A 20,053-nucleotide genomic window follows, 5' to 3' on the forward strand; every position below is an offset into this window, starting at 1 on the left:
GAAAAATTGGAAAGAGTCCAGCGGAGGGCAACAAAAATGAGTGAGGCTGAGGGAACTGGGATTATTTAGTCTGCAAAAGAGAAGAATGAGGGGGGATTTGATAGCTGCTTTCAACTACCTGAAAGGGGGTTCCAAAGAGGATGGATCTAGACTGCTCTGAGGGTAGCAGATGACAGAACAAGGAGTAATGGTCTCAAGTTGCAGTGGGGGAGGTTTAGGTTGGATATCAGGAAAAACTTTTTCACTAGGAGGGTGGTGAAGCACTGGAATGGGTTCCCTAGGGAGGTGGTAGAATCTCCTTCCTTAAAGGTTTTTAAGGTCAGGCTTGGGGCTTGGTCCTGCTTTGAGCAGGGGGTTGGACTAGATGACCTCCTGAGGTCCCTTCCAACCCTGATATTCTATGATTTTAACCTCAGCAGATTGTGCTTGGTCACACACAGCTGCACAAACATTAGCATGCACCCCAGTTTGTTGCTGAAAACTCATTACGTTGTGGCTAGGGGGCGGACTTATCTGAGCTGCTTTGCCTATGCCCGTCAGCAGGGAAGGCAGCACCATTGAACCTTAAACAGAAATCAAGTGATGTGGCAGATTCACAATCAGTGTTTCTCTAGATTTTCAGAGGGGAGGCACTGCGGTCTTGGTAACGAGTCTGGGGATCACTGTGACTCGGGGGGCAGTGGGCAGCACAGTGCTGAGTGGGAAGTGTCCAACCCACCTTCAAGCCAGCTTGAATGCTCTGTGTGTACCTGATAAACCCTGCCAGTGGATGATATATTTGATGTCTGCATGCTTGCAGCTTGGTGGCGGGACCAGCCCTGTCAGTCACTAGCAGCGTCCCGCCTCCCCAAGTTCCCACAGTGTTACCTGCCTCTCCAGTGGCTCCCCCACCCTTCTCTGCTGCCAGGCTTTTCAGCAGGAAACTCCAAACTTCAGATTTTGACCAACGTCTGGCTTAGTGTCTGTCTACTTCCCTGCCACATCCCCGCTGCACTCACCTTTTGGGGCGATTGTCCCCTCAGCTCTGTTTCCCCTCCTGGGGCACTGGCAGTAGCTGGTACCCTTGCAGATTTCTGGGAGGGAGCTCTAGACCAAGAAAAGCCAGAGGCCAAAGGATGGGTCTGTGTCTCCTGCTTCTCCCAACTTATTCCATGTCTTACTGGGGAGCTCAGCCGACTCTCTGGGCAGAGTGGAGTTTCCCTCACAGCCCAGTCTGGGCAGGATAACCTCAGCCGCCCCGTCTCTGCGCGGGGAGCAAAGCCAGAAGGACAGTGCACCAGATGGAGAATTGTGCTGGAGTTCCTACATCCCACTCCAGCAGCCATGCATATGTCTGCAGTGCTTAGCTGCCTCCTTCCTCTGTGCTTCCCCCTGGGTCATGAATGGAGGGTACTGAACACAGCACTAATTCTGCCAGCGCCAGAGAGTGTGGTAAGGGGTCTTCAGGCCCAGCTCCCTCCCTTTCTATAACACCACCATCCCCCATATTCCAGGCTGAGATCTGGGGAAACACAGGCTCATCTGTGTGGATCCTATGCTGTAGAGAGGGGTAGAGCTTTTGGGGAGCCCATCCCTGAGTCCCAGGCCAAAACCTTCCTGGAGAAAGCCAGAAGTGTTCCACGTGCAGGAAGGGAGACACTAAGCCCCGCCTCTTTGAGGGCAGGGAGGTCACTAGTCACGTGAAATATTTTTGGAGAAATATCTATGCCCAGCCTTTCTCCCCAGCTCTGAAGCAGGATCCTAGGGGCTGACTCCCAAAGGGAAAATATATCACCACTGGGTCCCCTGCTCACCGACAGAGAGTGCTACATGGCAGGTCCATGCAGAAAAGACCAGGCTACAGACATGTGCTGGTTTCTTTGGGTATATGCATCTGTACACATAAAAGGAAATTCTTCCTCCTCATGGGAGGGAGGCCAGCTATTTGGATCAGCTGTATATCCTGCTCCTCGTGCTCCTTTTGAACAGTGGTTCTCAACTAGGGGTCTGGGGCCCCCTGCGGAGGTAGCGAGCAAGTTTCAGGGGGTCCACCAAGCAGGGCCAGCATTAGACTTGCTGGGGCTCATGGCAGAAAGCTGAAGCCCCACCGCATGGGGCTGAAGCCCAGGGCCCTGAGCCCTGCCACCTGGGGCTGAAGCCGAAGCCTGAGCAATGTAGATTTGTGGGGGCCCCGGAGGCATGAGGTCCCAGGCAGTTTCCTTGCTTGCTACCCCCTAATGCCAGCCCTGGCTTTTATATACAGAAAACCAGTTGTTGTGAGATAGGTGGGTCTTGGAGTTTTTCTACCATGTGCGGGGGGGCTCAGAAAGAGAAAGGTTGAGAACTCCTGCTTTAGAGGACTTAATAAGGGAATGTGGGTTCCTGCCACAGCTAAATAACGGGAAGTATTGGGCTCTCATCTCCAGCTGCTGCTGCTGGTCACCACACCCTAATGTCCAGGTTATGATTCCTGGCAGCTGCTGCAGGTTCTGTTTTATGTGGATTCTTACAGCACATTGATCACTGTAGCTTGACATGCCTCACTACTGCTATCTCACCTCCTCTCTAGAGCTGGCCATGGAACGAGAAGGGGGACAGCAGCCCAGGTCTGGAAGAACAAGCAGGCACTCACCACTTTTCTTTCTAGCCCCCTGGCCTCCATGTTGTGAGGCTGGAAGGTTCTTCAGTGTGCAGCCATTCAGCTTCAGCTTGAGTGTCGCTAGCAAAGGGAACGATGGCTCTTGTCCCTGCTGGTCAAGGACACTCAGTGTTTCTCCCTGGGGGAGATTTTTACCTGAAAAAGGGTCCACCTCACCATACAGGCCCTTCACAGGCACCCTGGTGCAGGCAAGCATGACCTCAGCCCTAGTCCCCCAGGGCCTGGAAGCTTGCAGGTGGTCTCAGACCAACAGCCCGCCCCCCGCCCCCCCGCCACACACCAAAAACTAAGTATGAAGTGTTATCTGAGAGCGTAAGCGCTTCCGTCTGCTCTGGCAAGCAATGCCAACGTGTGTGAGTGGCACTGCAAGTGGGGGCCCTCTCAACCTACCAGTACAGAAGGGTAGAAATCAGTGTGACAAGGGCAACTGGGGCTTTGGGCAGATCAGTTTCCAGCTCTTACTCAAACGGTGGGAAACTTTTTGCAAAGCTGAGGCTGTTCAGAGTCATGGGAAAAGTTGACGTACTCTCCTGGCTGCTGACAGGTGCTATAGCAAGCAACCCGGGTCACATGGCAAGTTGAAGCAGTCCCTGAAGTACAACAGGAGAAAATACCATGCTGCAAAGGGGAGAAAGAACATGTGTAGGATGCTGGGGCGAGGTCCACAGCTGCCCTCCGTTACCTCAGAGCTGTCTGCGTGACCCTGAACCAGCCCTTTCTGGAGTTAGACCCTGGATTATGGGAGCAAACGGGACACTGCAGGGGGGGCACTCTGTGAAATTACAAGAAATCCCAGGAACAGCTTTGTCCCAATCTCAAGCAACCCACGGAAATGCAAGAATGTGAATGAAAACCATCCACCATCTACTTCAAATTGGGGCAATAAAACTAATTTCCACTCCTCTGTTTCTAGCCTCAGAGAGTTTGGAACAAACAGAGCATAGTTCTGTCTGAAGCATGTGAGCGAGTTCCTATGGGAGGTTTATCTTTGCATTCCCGTGTTACCATCCCTCAGATAATTGTTCCACTCTGCCACTGGATAGCAAATTCCCACCCCCACCCCCTGAACTTTGATAAACACTATTTGATCCGACAAGTGCTCCCAGGGTCTTTCAGAATCATGGTAGTATTAATACTGATTTTGAGGAAGAAAGAAATGTACTTTATTTTCCTAGACAATTTTTTCTGATCATGGCGCTATGCAAAGAGAAAGCTGAAAAACAGCGATAGTTTCTGGAGTATCAAGGGTTACATTCTTGTTCTGATTGTGACAGTCAACACACCTGATGGGGTTTTCATGAATAAACTGAGAAGAATGTGATCCGCCCTACCCCAGAGAGAAATAACTATTCCTGATCTAGGCAGAGGAAGTTTCTTAACTCTGTGCATTGCCCCTCAAGAGGGAGGGGAAAACCAAGACTGAAATGCCAGAAGTTAGAATAAGCAGGGTGGAATCTGCCCCCTGAAGCATCCAGTCATTCTACCTCAACTTGAGGGGCTGGTGATTGACCTCTTGGCAAATGGAAACAGCAAAGTGCCCTGTGGCCTCTCCATGTGTCAGGACCTGGGATGGGAGGTGGTGAATAACCTCTTGCAAAGCTGGGCAAAGTATCTGTTCTACGCCTTTTCCCCTGGTCCCCAGGATTGTACAAATGATCAAAAGCAGAGAACAGCAGTGATGCTGTTGAAGAGGTTATAGCTCTCTGGTCTGTGGACCTTCGGCTGTTTCTAGCTCATTGTTTGCTGTTACCAAAACCAGTCCTCCATCCAGGAGGAGATGGATTCAAAGTGGGTACTTGGATGAAGTGATTTAAAATGCTTACGGACCCTCAAAGAAGTTGACAAGTAGAATTTATTCAGCTGGCTGTGCAAAGTCCATAGTTTAACTAGCATGTAACTCAAATGAAGCTTAGCCATGAGTTCCTCCAGGAGGGCTTTAGTGTGGGTATAGGACTGCCAAGCCCAAAAGTCGGGTCTCAGGAGTATAATGTTCAAGAAAAGGAAGTTTTGTATGAATCCTGACATTAAATATTCCATGAGGGTAACAACCCACAGGACCATAAAGCACAACCATGGAACCTCATACCGCTCCTTATGGCATTACCCAGATTGAACCCCTGCAGGAGTTGTCTTGATTTATTAGAGTAGACCTCCTGACAGCTACTGTCTCCAATCAGAGGAGTTTTTGAAGTTGAGAGCTTTCTTTGATGAGACTCAGTATTGTGCTTGGTTTCAGAGTAACAGCCGTGTTAGTCTGTATTCGCAAAAAGAAAAGGAGTACTTGTGGCACCTTAGAGACTAACCAATTTATTTGTGCATAAGCTTTCGTGAGCTACAGCTCACTTCCTCAGATGCATCTGAGGAAGTGAGCTGTAGCTCACGAAAGCTTATGCTCTAATAAATTGGTTAGTCTCTAAGGTGCCACAAGTACTCCTTTTCTTTCAGTATTGTGCTTCTAATTCGGACACGTAGTTTTGAACTTTCAAGGCATTGATTCCCAGAGTAAGGTCAGACATTTTTCTTCCTTCTGTTAAGCATCAAAATACAGTCCTTAGGAATAGTAACAGTCTTTGGGTAGAGAAGTCTTGTCTTTAGGTGACATTAAGCAAGTCCTTTAGGTGGTCATCAAAACATGCATTCACCATAATGCTATATATGGGTCATCCAGTTTTTATCCGATGCCTTTTTTGGAGGGCTGGAGGTGGGGAGCAGAAATCTTCTCCACACCTTAATGCCCAGGGGAATATGAAGGATATGTAATATACCTGCTTTGGGATGTTCATATTTAAAGGATGATCCTGCTTTCAAGCGTGGAGGCACACTGCTGTGAAAATCCCAGTGTAAGGGATCTGTGGACCTTAGCACAAGGAAGAATAGGACAATTAATCTGTATTGACCTGAAAACTTCCATTCTGTGAGTAATAAGGTCCACAGATCAGGCCCACCCTGGGACAAATGGATCAACCAAAGTAGAAACTGACATACAAAGATTCAGGTTTGTCTCATAGAGGGAATTCTCCATGCTCTGCAATAAGATAAATTGTTGTGCTTTTTCCTGAAGGTATGTTTAACACAGTCTGTAGTTCAAGACAGTAGAATTGAATTCTCCTGGCTTTGGAAGCTCTCTCAACTGGAGGGAATGTCAGAGGGCAGGGCATTCCCCTGCTGCCAGTGACTGACAGGTCTGGTTCTGCTCTAGGCTGCATGCAGGTTGAAGTACCTATTGTAACAGATCTGCAGACTTCATTACTTGAATAAAAGAAATTTTCAGGTGAGCACAACCTAGTGTTCTTCTCAGTCATAATGGAATATCTTCTTCAGTGTCCATCGTAAACACTGATCAGAACCGCTCCTAGGAGCAGGTAGGCCCAATGGTCTGAATAAAGGCCTTAGATCCAAATGGCTCCTTGGTTCTTTGGTAATTCTGGCTGAACCATTGACGCAGTGTGTGACCTTGATAATCCAGTTGATCTTGTGCCTTTTTTAACCCAGCTGGAAAATTTGGTGAAGGAACCTCCCTAATCAAAGCAGTAGTTGCTTTTGAGCTGATTGTTTCCCAGGGAAAGAAATCGCATGGTACAAAAACTTTTATTTTGGACGGCATCAGTGGATGATCTCCACACTCTTGGCAGAGTTGAGTAGCAGAGAGAGATGAAGAGATCTGGGCCAGGGAGAAAAAGAGAAGATGGTTTTTATTGTATTCCTTAGATTTGTTTAAAGCACCTCTGGAAACGTCTAGATATTTGCATATTTGTATAAAAATAGTTTGAATGGTACTGTTCTCAATGGTGGTAGATGACAGAACGAGGAGTAATGGTCTCAAGTTGCAGTGGGGGAGGTTTAGATTGGATATTAGGAAAAACTTTTTCACTAAGAGGGTGGTGAAACACTGGAATGCGTTACCTAGGGAGGTGGTAGAATCTCCTTCCTTAGAGGTTTTTAAGGTCAGGCTTGACAAAGCCCTGGCTGGTATGATTTAACTGGGAATTGGTCCTGCTTCGAGCAGGGGGTTGGACTAGATGACCTTCAGGGGTCCCTTCCAACCCTGATATTCTATGATTCTATGAACTTTTAAGGAATTGGACAGTTGATGAGGCAGAGCATTCCAGGCACTCAGAGCTGCAGTGGGAAAGGCTCTTGTCTGATTAGAGGTATATCATGTGACGGGGCAGAGATGAGGGTGGTGATAGATGAATGGGGAGAGGAGAAAAAAGAATCAGGCAAGATGCAGGATTAGCTGGGGGAAGGCCAGTGAGGCCTTGAAAACCAGCAGAATTCTATTCTGTTTAGGGGCTTTATACGGCCCCGGACACCCTAGTGTCTGAGCGCCTCAAATCATTAATGGATTTTATCTTCACAGCCCCTCTGGGAGGTCAGGGACAGTTATCCCTGTTTTGAAGACAGGAAGCTGAGGCACAGGGTGGTGTAAGTGACTTGCGTAATGTCACCCAGGAAGTCTGTGGCTGAACCGGGAATTGAACCCAGGTCTCCTATGTCCCATTCCAGCGCCCGGATCTAAATCTTTTTTGCTTTGCCTGTTAAATGAGATCTAAGACTGGTGGCATTGTTTTGAGCATGAGGGTCTGGAATCCCATTTCTGTGTGTATCAGGAGGGTGAGCAGCAGCATCCTGCGAGATATGAAGAGCTGGAGCTCGGGGAGGCCAAAGGCAGAGAAGAGGAAGGCAGAGCTGGGGACTTCTTTCCAAATCCTAATTTGTATGACTCTTGAAGAATAACGTCAAACAAGGGCCATGAAACCCTCCTGTGCATTGCTACCTCTAGCAGAGGGCACACCTACCCATGGACTCCTGGGGAACGGATTGTGGGCAGGGTAGCTAGACCCAAGAAGAACCTTATCTGAACCCTTTGATACACATTGTTATTGGTTTCTCTTGGTCCTAATCCAAGGATAGCATCTCCTGCTGGTTGTGGGGGGAGAAGCAGCCTGCACAGATGCAGACTTCCTCTTGGGCACTGACCAGTTGAACCAGTTCTCTCACACTCCCTAGGAACTAGAGGTGTTTCCAAACTAAGCAGTGCAAAGGAATTCCATCTGGAGTCTATCATGCTTTAGTTTGCTGAGGCAGCTCTCAAAGTGGAGGGGCTCTGATAAGGTGAGAGGATTACCTGCTTCACAGTCCTTGACCAAGGCTCATTTCCATGCCACCCACAGTGGATTCTGTCACATGAGCAAAAGCGGATGTATTCATAATGCGGAGCAGTCAGTGAGAGATCTCAGAGCCCTCTCAGTTAATCTGGCTTTCGCTTAACTGTGACCAGAGCCCTGTAATCTCATTGGGTTTGTTTTACCACTTTACCTGAGGATTTAGAATGATAGACATTAAGAGATGGGAAAAGATTTTGGATCATCTAGTCCTTCCCGCAGGGACCAGTGCAGGACTCTTCCTTACTCTGATGACATCTAGTGTTTTGTCAAGGCTAGTGTTAAATGCTTCCAAAGGTGAACTGCAGAGCAACAGACATGCTGATTTCCTTACCTCTGGTGTGTGTGTGTGTGGGGGGGGGGCTGGAACCTAATCAGTTAAGTAAGTCTAATTTGGACTCTTTGATGACACTAAGAAAAGGAGTACTTGTGGCACCTTAGAGACTAACCAATTCATTTGAGCATAAGCTTTCGTGAGCTACAGCTCACGAAAGCTTATGCACAAATAAATTGGTTAGTCTCTAAGGTGCCACAAGTCCTCCTTTTCTTTTTGCGAATACAGACTAACACGGCTGTTACTCTGAAACCTTTGATGACACTGTGTATTTTCCTCTTTTGCCCACTCTGGGTCTGAGATTGTTGGTAATTCAGTCTCCTTGGAAAATAGCTCTTGTCTTTAACTGTTGGTTTTACCTTCCTCTGCCCATTACTGACCTTTACTTTTAAAACCTGACCTCACCATATCTCCACCCCACTCAGTCTGGTGATTAAGGCACAGTCTATCTTAAAACCATGGCAGGAGTCTACTTACAACATGGCTATCCCCTGACTCAGCTAAAAATGGTCACAAACTGTACTGTAGATTGGAGCTTAACGTGTCCCTGTAACGGATTAAAGCCTTGGGCAGTCCAGCATCTCAACTCAAGTACAGGGACACAGCTAAGGTCCGGCTGTACTGTAGCTTTAACCATTTACTATCCGCTCCTGTGACTCAGTTATTAGTTGTAGCACAGATTGTGTATCGCGGTGCTACAACATTCCTTGCTAGACAAAAGAGGCAGCAGCCAGGGTCACAGCAGTAGAGGGTCTAGCGCTATCTGGGAGGTCTTGTGCAAAGAAAAGCTGCCGTGTCCCTAACACCCCAGTGATGAGCGAGACAAAGGAGAGGATGGGTGATGTGTTTTATTGGACCAACCGACCAACTTCGCTTGGTGAGAGAGAGAGCCTCACCCATTGTCTCTGGGACCAGCACAACCACAGCACCCCTGTATTACTCCAGTGGTTGACACATTAGCTCTCCAACTACTGGTCCTATAAAAGGATGTAGAACAAGGCTTATGGAAATACTCCCATATCTGACTGCCCTGGATCTTCTGCACAATGATGTGGCTTGTGAGTCTGCGGGTCCCAGCATACAAAGCTTCACCTTAAATCACCCTTCACTTGAGAAGAATCAGATACACTCTACAGCCCATTTTAAAATCCAGCCACAGTACCTGGATCTAAGTGACTGTGGCAGTGAATTCCACAGGTTAACATCACACTGCATAGGGCAGAGTTCCATTCTTAATGTTGATGATCTTGCCAGATCGTATTGATATTTACTTTTAAGCATTTTTCTATTTTTATCCATTTAAATTTTCACTGTTGCACAAAATTATGGGTTTTAAGTGATTTGTGGGAAGTTTATGGAGAGGTCAGACCATAATTATTTCATGACAGCAGAGATTGAGATTCAAAAAGTTAAAGCTTTATAACTGTTAAAACTCAAATTGTCCAACATCACATGTCAAAATATACAAATTAAATTGCCTTAAACCAAACCCCAGCAGGTTCTCAAGCAGCATTTTCCTTACTTTGCCTCTCTGTAAATTCCAGTGATTATCGCTGGAAATATTTATTGACAGCTTGTGTGTGTTCAGTGAAATCAACATTTACCAGTAAAAATCTAAGCCTTCCAATTTCCTGTCGTTCCTTTTGTTTCATTTTCAACGTCCTGTCCTTTTAATATTAAGGTGTCTCTGTGTTCTCTTACTAGTAGACGGTGGTGAGAAGGAAGAGGGACTGGCCAATTTGATGATGTCCTTGCAAAAGCTGATTACCTCAATCAAGCCCCCATCTTTCCCTTCTTCTTTCTAACCCAAGTAACACTCCTCTTTGCATTCTCTCATTACATTTAACCCCCCCCCCCGTGACCCCTAATCACCTTCGATTTCTTTCTCTGTAGCTCTTCAGTCTCCACTCTCTCTCTCTCTCTTGAGGTCAGGCCATCAAAACTCAATTCTCTTTCAGTCCAGCGCACCTACTGGTATGCAGGGGACCACCCGGTCTGTTAGGGGTGAGTTCTGTTTCTGGATTCCCCTGAAGCAGACATAAGGGCTGTGTGTACAATGCAAGGCATGTTTCTGTTACAAGGGGAAGTACTTGCCCCTGTGCTCTTCAGGACTGTGGGGGGGATTTTCAAAGGCACATGGCAGCTAGGCACGTAACTCCCACTGAAAGTCAAAGAGTTAGGCACCTGACTATCATTTGTGCCTCTGAAAATATTTGGCTGTCTCCTCTCTCTGCCTTGATTACACCTACCAGAAATCCCTCTGGATCCCCCTGCCCCAGTGACCCTTGTAGCTGCAGGTGAGTGTGTGGAGACCCCTGTCTAAAAGCTCTTTTTTTTACAGTTCGCCAGTTCCTTCAGCGTGGCATCAGCCCCAGTTTGTACAATGAAGATGGCCTCACTGCATTGCACCAGGTAAGCAGCCTTCCGAGGTCCCCACTGGCAAGAACCCTTTTCAGCTACCGAGCCTTCCCCGCAATCTGTGCTTCTGCTGCAGTTCACTTTTCAGTGTCCAGTCCCTGCACTTCTGTTCAGTACTTGTCTTGCATCCCCCAGTCTCATGGCTTCTAACTTACCTTCACTTCCTCCAGTCACATTGGCTTGGGAGGCTGTGACAACCATGTAGCCTCTCCCCCCTCCCTGAAGGCAGTGCCTCGCCAGTCCTGTGCTAGTAACTGAGGCAGAAATCTGTCCTGACTCCCCTTCTTTCTCTGTCTCCACCTTCTAGCTAAATGCGTCCCTTTGCCAGCTCACTCTTCTCACCTGAGTCAAGGACACTGCTCCCCAATCCCTTACTGTGTGGAGTAGCTGCACCAACCATCAGACACCAGCTTTGCAGGAGGGAAGGGCCGAGAAGCAGGGTCAGTATTTTTCTTAGTCACGATGACTTTAAACTGAGTTGAAGCTGCAGGTTCTAGACATGACTCTGGAGGCACCACCTGGTGGTTCCAGTGGGATCATTCCTATTTTCTTATCCCCCAATACCCCAACCCCTTCGATGCTTGAAATAAGAGATGCGGGTACCACAGGCGACATAATCTCTCACTGCAGCTAATAACTGCTTCCAATGGCTTAGATCTGGGCTCTCGATACTTTGAAGAAAAGGCAGACCTTGGACCAGAGTTTTCTCGCGACTTGGGCTGGGAACACTGGCGAGGGAGGGGCTGAGTGTCAACTGGAAGCTACAAGGTGGTGCTTTTAGCAATCACAGACATGAGTGCAGCTTGAAAATAAGGTAGATTTTTCTCCCCCAGTGAACATATAGAAATTAGTGCCTGAATTTATCACTCACAATGGTTCTTGCACTTCAGAGTATTGACAGTCTCTCAGTGATGATAATAAAATGTCTTGCTCTTCTCCAGCACCTTCCAGTGCTTCTCAAAGTGATCTCTCTCTCTCATCTTCATGACCCCCCTGTTATCCAGGGAAGTTCTAGTGTTCGGAGTGTGAGTTCTCTGAGCCAGGAACAGTCTGTATTTCATTTCCTTTATAGCCCCAAGCACACGACTGGTGCTTTTATCTGTATCTGTCTGCCAAAATAAATGCATTTTACAACTTTGGCACTGGGGTGAAGTGACTTTATTCACTGCATATTAGTTATAGAGTTAGGAATAGAACCCAGGAGTCCTGACTCTTAGTTCTGTGCTTTAGCCACAAGCTGGTCCTTCCCCAGCAAACTTTGTTCGAAAGGTTACAGATGATCTGGTGAATAGCTGTTTTGGACCCATTACAAACTAACATGGAATGAACCACAGCTGCTAAAACTCATAATTGCTAACCATCCGTATGGCATAACGACCACAAATCATAATCATTGATACCTCCGACAGCCACCAAAAATCTTCACGATTCCAGTCCAGTCACTGATGGCTCACCTAGCAGCCTTGAATCATCCCCCATATTATGATGTCGGTAACTACAGAGCTAAGTAAATAACCAAGCAGTAAAATGCAACGGGGCATTCCCACCTAGAGTGAGTTAATTGAACAATAACTGTTACAGCAGCAGGCACGTCCTAGAGGCTGATGACTGACTCAGAGCAGTTAATGGCCTGAGACACAGCGGAGTCTTCTTGCTTCTCTTATGGGAATTCTCTCCATTACTTCTCTATTCAGATGTCTGCTCCGAGGAAGCAGACTCTGGCCCCCTCTCATCATCTGTCTTCTCTCTCCTTTCACCGTCCTTGCCCGTTGCTGTCTTGTGCACTTTTTCATTAAGCTCAGGTTTAGTGAAACTTTCACAGACTCGCCTAGTCGAGGCTTACCCGGAGACGAGTGGCAGCATTTCAGTGAGCCGGAGCTAGCTGCAGCCACCTTCACTTTTAGTAAGTAGAAGGTGCTGGTGGAGGCTCTGCTTTGAAATGCTCCATCTTGAGCTGAGGAAAAGACCCAGGCATCACTGTGGAGGGTACAATAAAAACCTTTCCTCAGTGTGCAACAGCAGTCAAAAAAACAAACAAGACATTAGGATGTGTAAGGAAAGGGGTGGCGAGTAATGCTGAGAATATGCTGATGCTGCTCTATAAATCACCGGTAGGACACACTCACCGGCCCTCACTATGTTCAGTGGAGGTCTCTATCCCAAGAAGGACATAGCAGAAATAGAGAGGAGGTTCAGATACAGATGATAAAAATAAAGACCTGGAAAGAGTTCTGTATGAAGAGAGACTGAAAAGACAGGAAAGGGGTGAATAAGAGAAGGTAAAACAGAGGTATACAAAATACCACATGCTGTAGAGTAAGGCAGTAGGACAAACAGAAGTGCTTCCTCTCATTACAAGAACAAGGGGACAGTTAATCAAAATGTAAAGTGATAAATTTAAAACTGGTGCTCTTTTTACTCAGTATGTACTACCACTAGTCAGCATTGAGGCAAAGGGTTTGCATTAGGGTCGGACAGTTAAATGGGCAGTGAGAACATCTATAATTAGATTAGATAGGATGAAAAAAATTACAGGGCTATAAACTCCCCTTCCTCAGGGCATGAGCCAAACACTAGCTGAAGGGGGGTAAGGAAGAAACTTCCCTGATGGGCAATTGTCCATTGTGTAATTGTCCACTGCAAATTTCCACTGCAAATTTTCATCCCTTCCTCTGCAGCAGCCGGTGTTGGCCACTGTCACAGACAGGGTGCTGGACTCAGTGAATCACTTGTCTCATTTGACATGGCAGTTCCTAGGTGTGGATAGTCTGATGTGTGTGGTGTGGCATGAGTGTGTTTGCTTTGATTGGCTGCTAAAAGGAACATGGATAAATCCTTAAAAAGAAAAGGAGGACTTGTGGCTCCTTAGAGACTAACAAATTTATTTGAGCATAAGCTTTCATGAGCTACAGCTCACTTCATCGGATGCATTCAGTGAAAAATACAGTGGGGAGATAAATCCTTGTGAAAGCTGCATGATGCTCCTCTGCAGCAGAGAGAGGCTGAGTGACCAGTATTTACAAACACTGAGCCAGCAATGTCTGTGCTGAGACAAGCATGTGTATTGACATACCCAAATGAAAACAGCAGATACTTGGATTAAGGAAAGCACACGCCCCGAAGGAATTAGAGGATTGTAAATGGCCCAGCAATCTAGTAGCAATGTAATTAAATACCCCCAGGCCCCAGCAACCATCTCTTGGCAGGGTTGCCACTTCTTAACATTTGTTTAGACAGACTTGTGTATCCTGATGTTCTGACACCCTCCAGCCAGTGTTGTTGCATCATGACTCTTGATAGACTGACATCAGGACCTGTTAATGGCTCTGCAAGCAAGATACAAGATCATCCAATCCACCTTGCTGACTCTAGGCTAGAGGCAACCCGATGAGGGCAGAGTGAAGCAGTGCTCTTTCCAGTCCCAGCCATGAAGGGTGGTGATGCGTTGGAGGGCGTTCAGAGAAGAGCCATGTAAATGATTCAAGGATTAGAAAAACCTGCCTTATGGCGATGGAAAGAAAGAGCTCAGTCTATTTATCTTAACAGAGAGAAGGTGAAGGGGTGACTTGATCACAGTCTATAAGTACCTACATGGGGAACAGGTATTTTATAATGAGCTCTTCGGTCTAGCAGAGGAAGGTCTAACACGATCCAGTGGCTGGAAGTTGAAGAAGCTAGACACAATCAGATGGGAAATAAGGTGTCAATTTTTAATAGCCTCTTCATTATTGGAAGAGGCTACCAAGGGTTGTGTTGGATTCTCCATCACTGACCGTTTTAAAATCCAGATTGGCGGTTTTCCTGAGAGATCTGCTCTAGGAATGACTTGGGGGCAGGTCTTCAGCCTGTGTTACACAGGGGGTCAGACTAGATGATCACAGTGGTCCCTTCTGGCCTTGGACTCTCAGAATGAATGTCATAGAGTCGAACACCCACATTACACTGCTGTATACACCAGCTAGTTAGTTGCTAATCTCCATGAAATGTCTGCTGCCTCAGGTGTGAAAGCGATAACAGCAAACGAGTTTATTTCACACTAGCTGTTTCTCCCACAGGCTTTTCCTTTGCTTTTTGCCATCTCCCCATCCTTGTAGGATACAAGGTGACAGGGGCTTTGCAGTGTAAACACATGGTGAGTAATAGCCAGTCGCAGTGGTTGTCTACACTACCACTTATGTCTCTCCAGGGTGTGAAAAAACACCCTCCTGAGTGATGTAAGTTACAGTGGAGTCGCATCTTACATGGGGGTTAGGTTCTAAAGTCAGCGTGTAAGGCAAAAATTGTGTATAGTCAAAATTACCCTTGAAAATCCCTTAAATCATCCATAAAGTACAGTATACTGTACATGGTTTTGTGTATACAGCCCTGTACAGTAATATGTATAACTGTATAATGTATACAGTAATGTACAGTATATAATAAAGAGAACATATGCAAAATATAATTTTACAGCATTGTATCTTTCATTACAGGGGGGTAATTACAGGGGGTCGTCAGGGCTTGATGTCGATCCAGGAGACGGCGGAGAGCTTGGGTGATGGAGAGAGAGTCGGAGATGAAGTGGTTGGCTCTGATTCAGCTCAAGAAGTTGATTGCATAGGCTCGTCTGCTGCTGGTTGTTTTTCCTTGAAAACCATGGTGATCGGCAACTGTCGCTGTTGTCTCTTGAGCGGCTCAAACGTTTCTTGGTGCGGTCTCAAATCATCCGTAATACTCCATGTGATTTTGCGGCTCCGTTCCATAGAGGGATCGTATTCAGAAATTAAATCATTCAAGTGTTTCGCTGCTTGGAACACTTCAGCAAATTTATGAAGATTCCAACTTGCTGGCTCTTCCTGGTCGTCGTCGTCATCTTCGTCTTCTATAGGCGATTTTATCAGTTCCTCTGACTCTTCGTTAGTCAATGTTTCTCTATGGCTCTCGATTAATTCTTCAATTTCTTCCTCAAGGATGTTGATGAAACCACCACCACCCACTTGCCTGGCCACCTGAACAATGCGTTTCACTTTTTTGTCAATGGTCGGGAAACCCTTAAAATCATTCACACATTCTTTCCATAGGTTTCGCTAACATGCATTGACTGTTTCAGCCTTGATTGCATCCATTGCCTGTTTAATATAAGTGATGCAATCGGCAATGTTGAAGGACTTCCAACACTCCATCACATTGAGATTGGGATCAGCATCCATAGCGCTATGTATCCATGAGAACGTAAGCCTCGTGTACAGGGCCTTGAAACAGCGAATCAGGCCTTGGTTGAGAGGTTGGAGGATGGAGGTGGTATTGGGGGGGGGAGAAAGACAACTTCCACATTGTTATGCACAAACCTGAGTGTCGCAGGGTGGCCAGGAGCATTGTCTACGATCAGCAGCACTTTAAAGTCAAGTCCTTTTCCCTTCGAGGTACCGTTTGACCTCCGGAATGAAACACTTGTGGAACCAATCCAGAAATAATGCTGCCCTCACCCAAGCCTTTTTATTTGATTGCCAGAACACAGGCAGGAGATTTTTGTTCTTGCCTTTTAGGGCACGGGGATTTCCAGCCCTGTAGAGCAAGCCCAACTTTATTAAATGCCCAGCCGCATTGCCACAAAACAACACAGTCACATGGTCTTTAGCTGCTTTGAAGCCAGGGGCTTGTCTTTCCAATTTCAAAATGTAAGTGCAGTTCGGCATTTTTTTTCCAAAAGAGCCCAGTCTCGTCAGCATTAAAAACTTGTTCGGGAAGATAGCCCTTTTTTTCTGTGATTTTCCTTAATTGTTCGGGGTAGGCTTTTGCTGCCTCTTCATTGGCAGATGCAGCTTCACCAGTAGTCTGCACGTTTTTGAGGTTGAAGCGGTTCCTAAAACTGTTAAGCCAACCTTGGCTGGCTTTGAATTCCTTCTCCTCAGAAGGCTGTCCCTCTTCGGCGGGAGGTTTGAACAGCGCATAGAGGCTAAGAGCCTTTTCTCGCAATGTGTTGCCATCGATAGGCACACGTTTACGGTTCTTGCCTTCCAGCCATAAGTTTAATGCCTTTTCAATCTTCACTAAAGTTTTATCATGCACCTGGCTCGTCACCTTAGCAGTTATTGGAGCACTTGATGCCGTGGCTTGACAAATTTCTCTCTCTCAAATCTTGATGGCATGGATGCTAGATTCGTTGTGGCCATATTTACTCGCCATGTTGGAGACCGACATACCATCTCTCAATAAGTCCAGCACAGCCAGTTTTTCCTCCAGCGTTGGAACAGATCGCTGTTCCTTTGGCTGAGCACTAGATGAAGTAGTTGGCTTGAGTTTAGGGGCCATGTTGTATGAAAAATACGAATCTTTAGACACGAGAATCACACTCACCGCGGCGAGCTGCTCACGCTATGAGAGGCACGCAGGAACTGAGACCGACTGAGGGAACAGCAGATTCACGTCTCCCATCTCACGCTCACTCCGGGGCATACGCTCATTGAGTGGAATGGTGGGCGGAATCGTGTACAGGTATCTTGTTGTTTTTCTTTTTTTTGCCAAGCGCGTGTAGTTGAATTCGTGTACGTTAAATGTACGTATGATGCGACTCACCTGCTCACCGGGAGACGCGCCGGTGTGGACCGCGCTGTCAGCGGGTCGTAGCTACAGCCGCATGTGGAGGTGGTCTTACTGTGCCGACGGGAGAGCTCTCTTCCATCGCAGAGAGCGGCTACATGAGCACTCGTACTGCTGTGCCGCTCTAAGCTCGCTAGTGTAGATCTGGCCTTCGGTCTGGCTGAGGTCTCATTTCTTTCTGTCTCAAACTTTGGTGTCTGACTGGGGCTTTAATATTTTAGCCGATGTGACGAGTTCAGCAGTGGAGCCTGCCCGTTCCGTGTGGTGAGTCACGTTGTGCCGGCCGGTGCCTGGGCGCCTCGCCTGGTGTGGAGCACTGCGCTGTGTGCAGAGACCGCAGTTAACGCCACAAGTACACAGCAGCGGAGCTCCACCGCCTTTATCTGGACGGTGGGTTTGGGCTCCTGCTAATTCCAGTCGAGATTCTGTGGTGGCTGGTGCTTTGGTTTTCAGATCACTCCCTGCTCATCTGCTTGATGGTCTTCAGTACCCACGGTTCTTAAGCCCTTTGAATTTGGCCTCCTAGGGTTCAAAAAGACCAAACTTCCCATTTCAAGTGGCTCCAACCCCCTGACTTGGCGTAAAGGAGCTTTTGCCACTGACTTCAGTGGGAAGAGGATCAAGCCCACAGTGATCCTAGCTCTTCCAGGTTCCCTCCAGGGCCCTCTTTTCCGCTGTGCTCCCTGTCCCCTGCCTCTTTCCTTTCTCTTGAACCTCACTCTCTGTGATCTGGAGAATGTCCTGATGCCAAGCCACTGATGTGTTTCTCTTCACCAATCCCCAGCATGCACTGAACTCTTGGGAGAACGTAATGCCTTCTCCCTCTCTCCACCCTCCTGCAGGCCAGGACTTCCTGTCTGCCGATGCTAGGAGCTCCAAGCGGTGACAAGGCGGGAGCTCTTCACATGGGCTGCAGATGGTACTGAAGAGGGGTTAGGTGTGTTATTGGCCTCCGCTCCCTTAGGAGCCTGTCAGTCCATCATCAGGCAGGAATTTGCAGTATGAATCCACCGATCAGTTCTAAGAACTTCTCAAAGCAATGTCCCCTTCACACCCATCTAACAGGTCTGGCTTGCTTCCACCTCCTTTCCCAAGAGCCCTTCTGGTGGGTGTTTTCAGTGACCAGGATCCCCCCAGCAGCTAAGCGGTCAGTGGGGACAGAGAGCTGGTGGGTAGAAGTTCCCTGCCCCTGCTCTGGACCAATGTCTGGGACCAACACAGATACAACAACACTGTGTACTGCCCCTTCCTGTCATGCAGGTTCCTTTTCCTTAGTAACAGGCGGGCCGGCATCCTCTCCTGCTGTTGCCATGTCTTGGTTTGCTGGGAGTAAGCAAGTCCCATCCTGGTCAGACAGGGTCAGCATTCTTAAAGAGCTGCTTATAAATCTGAACCAAGACCCCTTCAAAAGGAAACTGAACTCTCCAGGTTGCTGGTTCATGAACGTCAGAGACAGAGACCTATTGGGCCCCCACGTCCACCAGGCTTAGGAACAAACAAAGATGGTTCCCAGCGGAGGGTTAAAAAATCAGCACTTGGCTAGTGCCCCAGAGTCATTTCTACCTGTCTGCTCTCTAGTGCTCTGCAGGAAATGCTGTGGCCTTCGCTCCAGAGATCTCAAAGCCGTTTACAGACATCCATGAATTTATCCTCACAAGTTCTTTGTGAGTCTGGTCAGTAGAGTTTGCCCATCGCACACAGGAGGAAGGGACTTGGCCGTAGTTACCCAGCAAGTCCGTAGCCGAGCTGAGCCTAAAGCCAGGAGTCCTGGCTGCCTGTCCTGTGCTCTAACCAAGAGAGTTGGGCTTTCAGTCCTGGTCCTAGTGGCTGAGATCCACCTCACAAAAGCCATTCCCATGAAGTATCCAAGGACTAGCTGAGCCATGGAGCCCCAAGTCTCACCCCCTCCAGAGGGGCTCCCTCTGGGACAGGTTTAAGGGTAATTGGTGGAGGCCTGCAGTGAGGGGGCAGCAGCTTGCTCTGTCTTGGCTGAACCTTTCATGCAAAAACAGGGCCTGTTCCTCTAGGCCTGTCAGTCCCCAGCTGCAGTAACCGCCGTGTTCTGCTCCCTCTCATGTTACAGTGCTGCATCGACGACTTCGGGGACGTGGTCCTGCTGCTGCTGGAGGCCGGCGCTGACGTCAACGCCTGCGACAGTGAGCTCTGGACGCCGCTGCACGCCGCTGCGACCTGCGGACACCTGCACCTGGTGGAGCTGCTGATTAAACAGTACGCAGGCCACGCGGGGGGCCGGGGCGGGGGCGTGAGGGCGGGTGAAGGGAATGAGCGGCCTTCTCTCCCCGTAGCGGAAAGGGGCTGCAGACAGACCAGCCTGAGGTGAGGAAGGAGCGGGAGAGTTAGGCCTCATGAAGAAACCTACAACAGAGCGATGTACTCCCAGAAGGAGACAGTTCGAGCGGCTGCTCTGGAGTTCAGAGGGTCCTGGGACTTGATTGGGGCAGTAACCCTGCAGCCTGGGGCAGGAAAGGTGCCTTGGAGTGAGGGCACCCGGAACTGCTTAGAACCCTCCTTGGCCTTGGGATTGCCACCCCCCGACCTAGCTTTGAGTCAAGGGAAGTGAACCTGGCACTGGGTAGTCTGGCAGAATTAGCCCAGCCTGGGATGATTCCTGCACCCGGAGAGGCTGTGACTGTTTCTATCCCAGTCTCTACCCCTGTGACCTGAAGGAGAGCTCTGTGCAGCTTGAAAGCTTCTCTCTCGCCAGGAGAAGTTGGTCCAATCAAAGATATTACCTCCCGCACCTCGACCAACACGGCTACAACCCACAGCAGTTCCACTCACCCTCCACCCCCAGTCCTGACTCTGGAGCACCCCCTGCTGTCCAGTCCTCATACTTTCTTATGCAGTCGCTGAGCTCTGTCAGGGATGATTTGCTGAATGCCACCTAGAGGTCCTATA

The 20,053-nt window shown here is 48.1% G+C and overlaps 1 protein-coding gene across 4 annotated transcripts in view; it reads left to right on the forward strand.

Annotated features, from left to right (window-relative positions):
- The window catches only part of PPP1R16A (protein phosphatase 1 regulatory subunit 16A), an 81,608-nt gene that overhangs the window by 49,399 nt on the left and 12,156 nt on the right, over positions 1-20,053 (forward strand). For 2 of the 4 annotated variants that reach the window (XM_073329909.2, XM_073329908.2), the window contains 2 exons: positions 10,479-10,549; positions 19,218-19,363. In XM_073329909.2, coding sequence (XP_073186010.1) covers positions 10,479-10,549; positions 19,218-19,363 — 217 coding nt within the window. Of the gene's footprint in view, positions 1-10,478; positions 10,550-10,862; positions 10,996-19,217; positions 19,364-20,053 lie in introns of those variants that run through there. The other 2 variants (XM_073329910.2, XM_073329911.2) reach the window with 2 other exon arrangements.

This window comes from Lepidochelys kempii, chromosome 2, assembly GCF_965140285.1.
Source record: "Lepidochelys kempii isolate rLepKem1 chromosome 2, rLepKem1.hap1, whole genome shotgun sequence".
In the NCBI taxonomy this organism is placed as follows: domain Eukaryota; kingdom Metazoa; phylum Chordata; order Testudines; family Cheloniidae; genus Lepidochelys; species Lepidochelys kempii.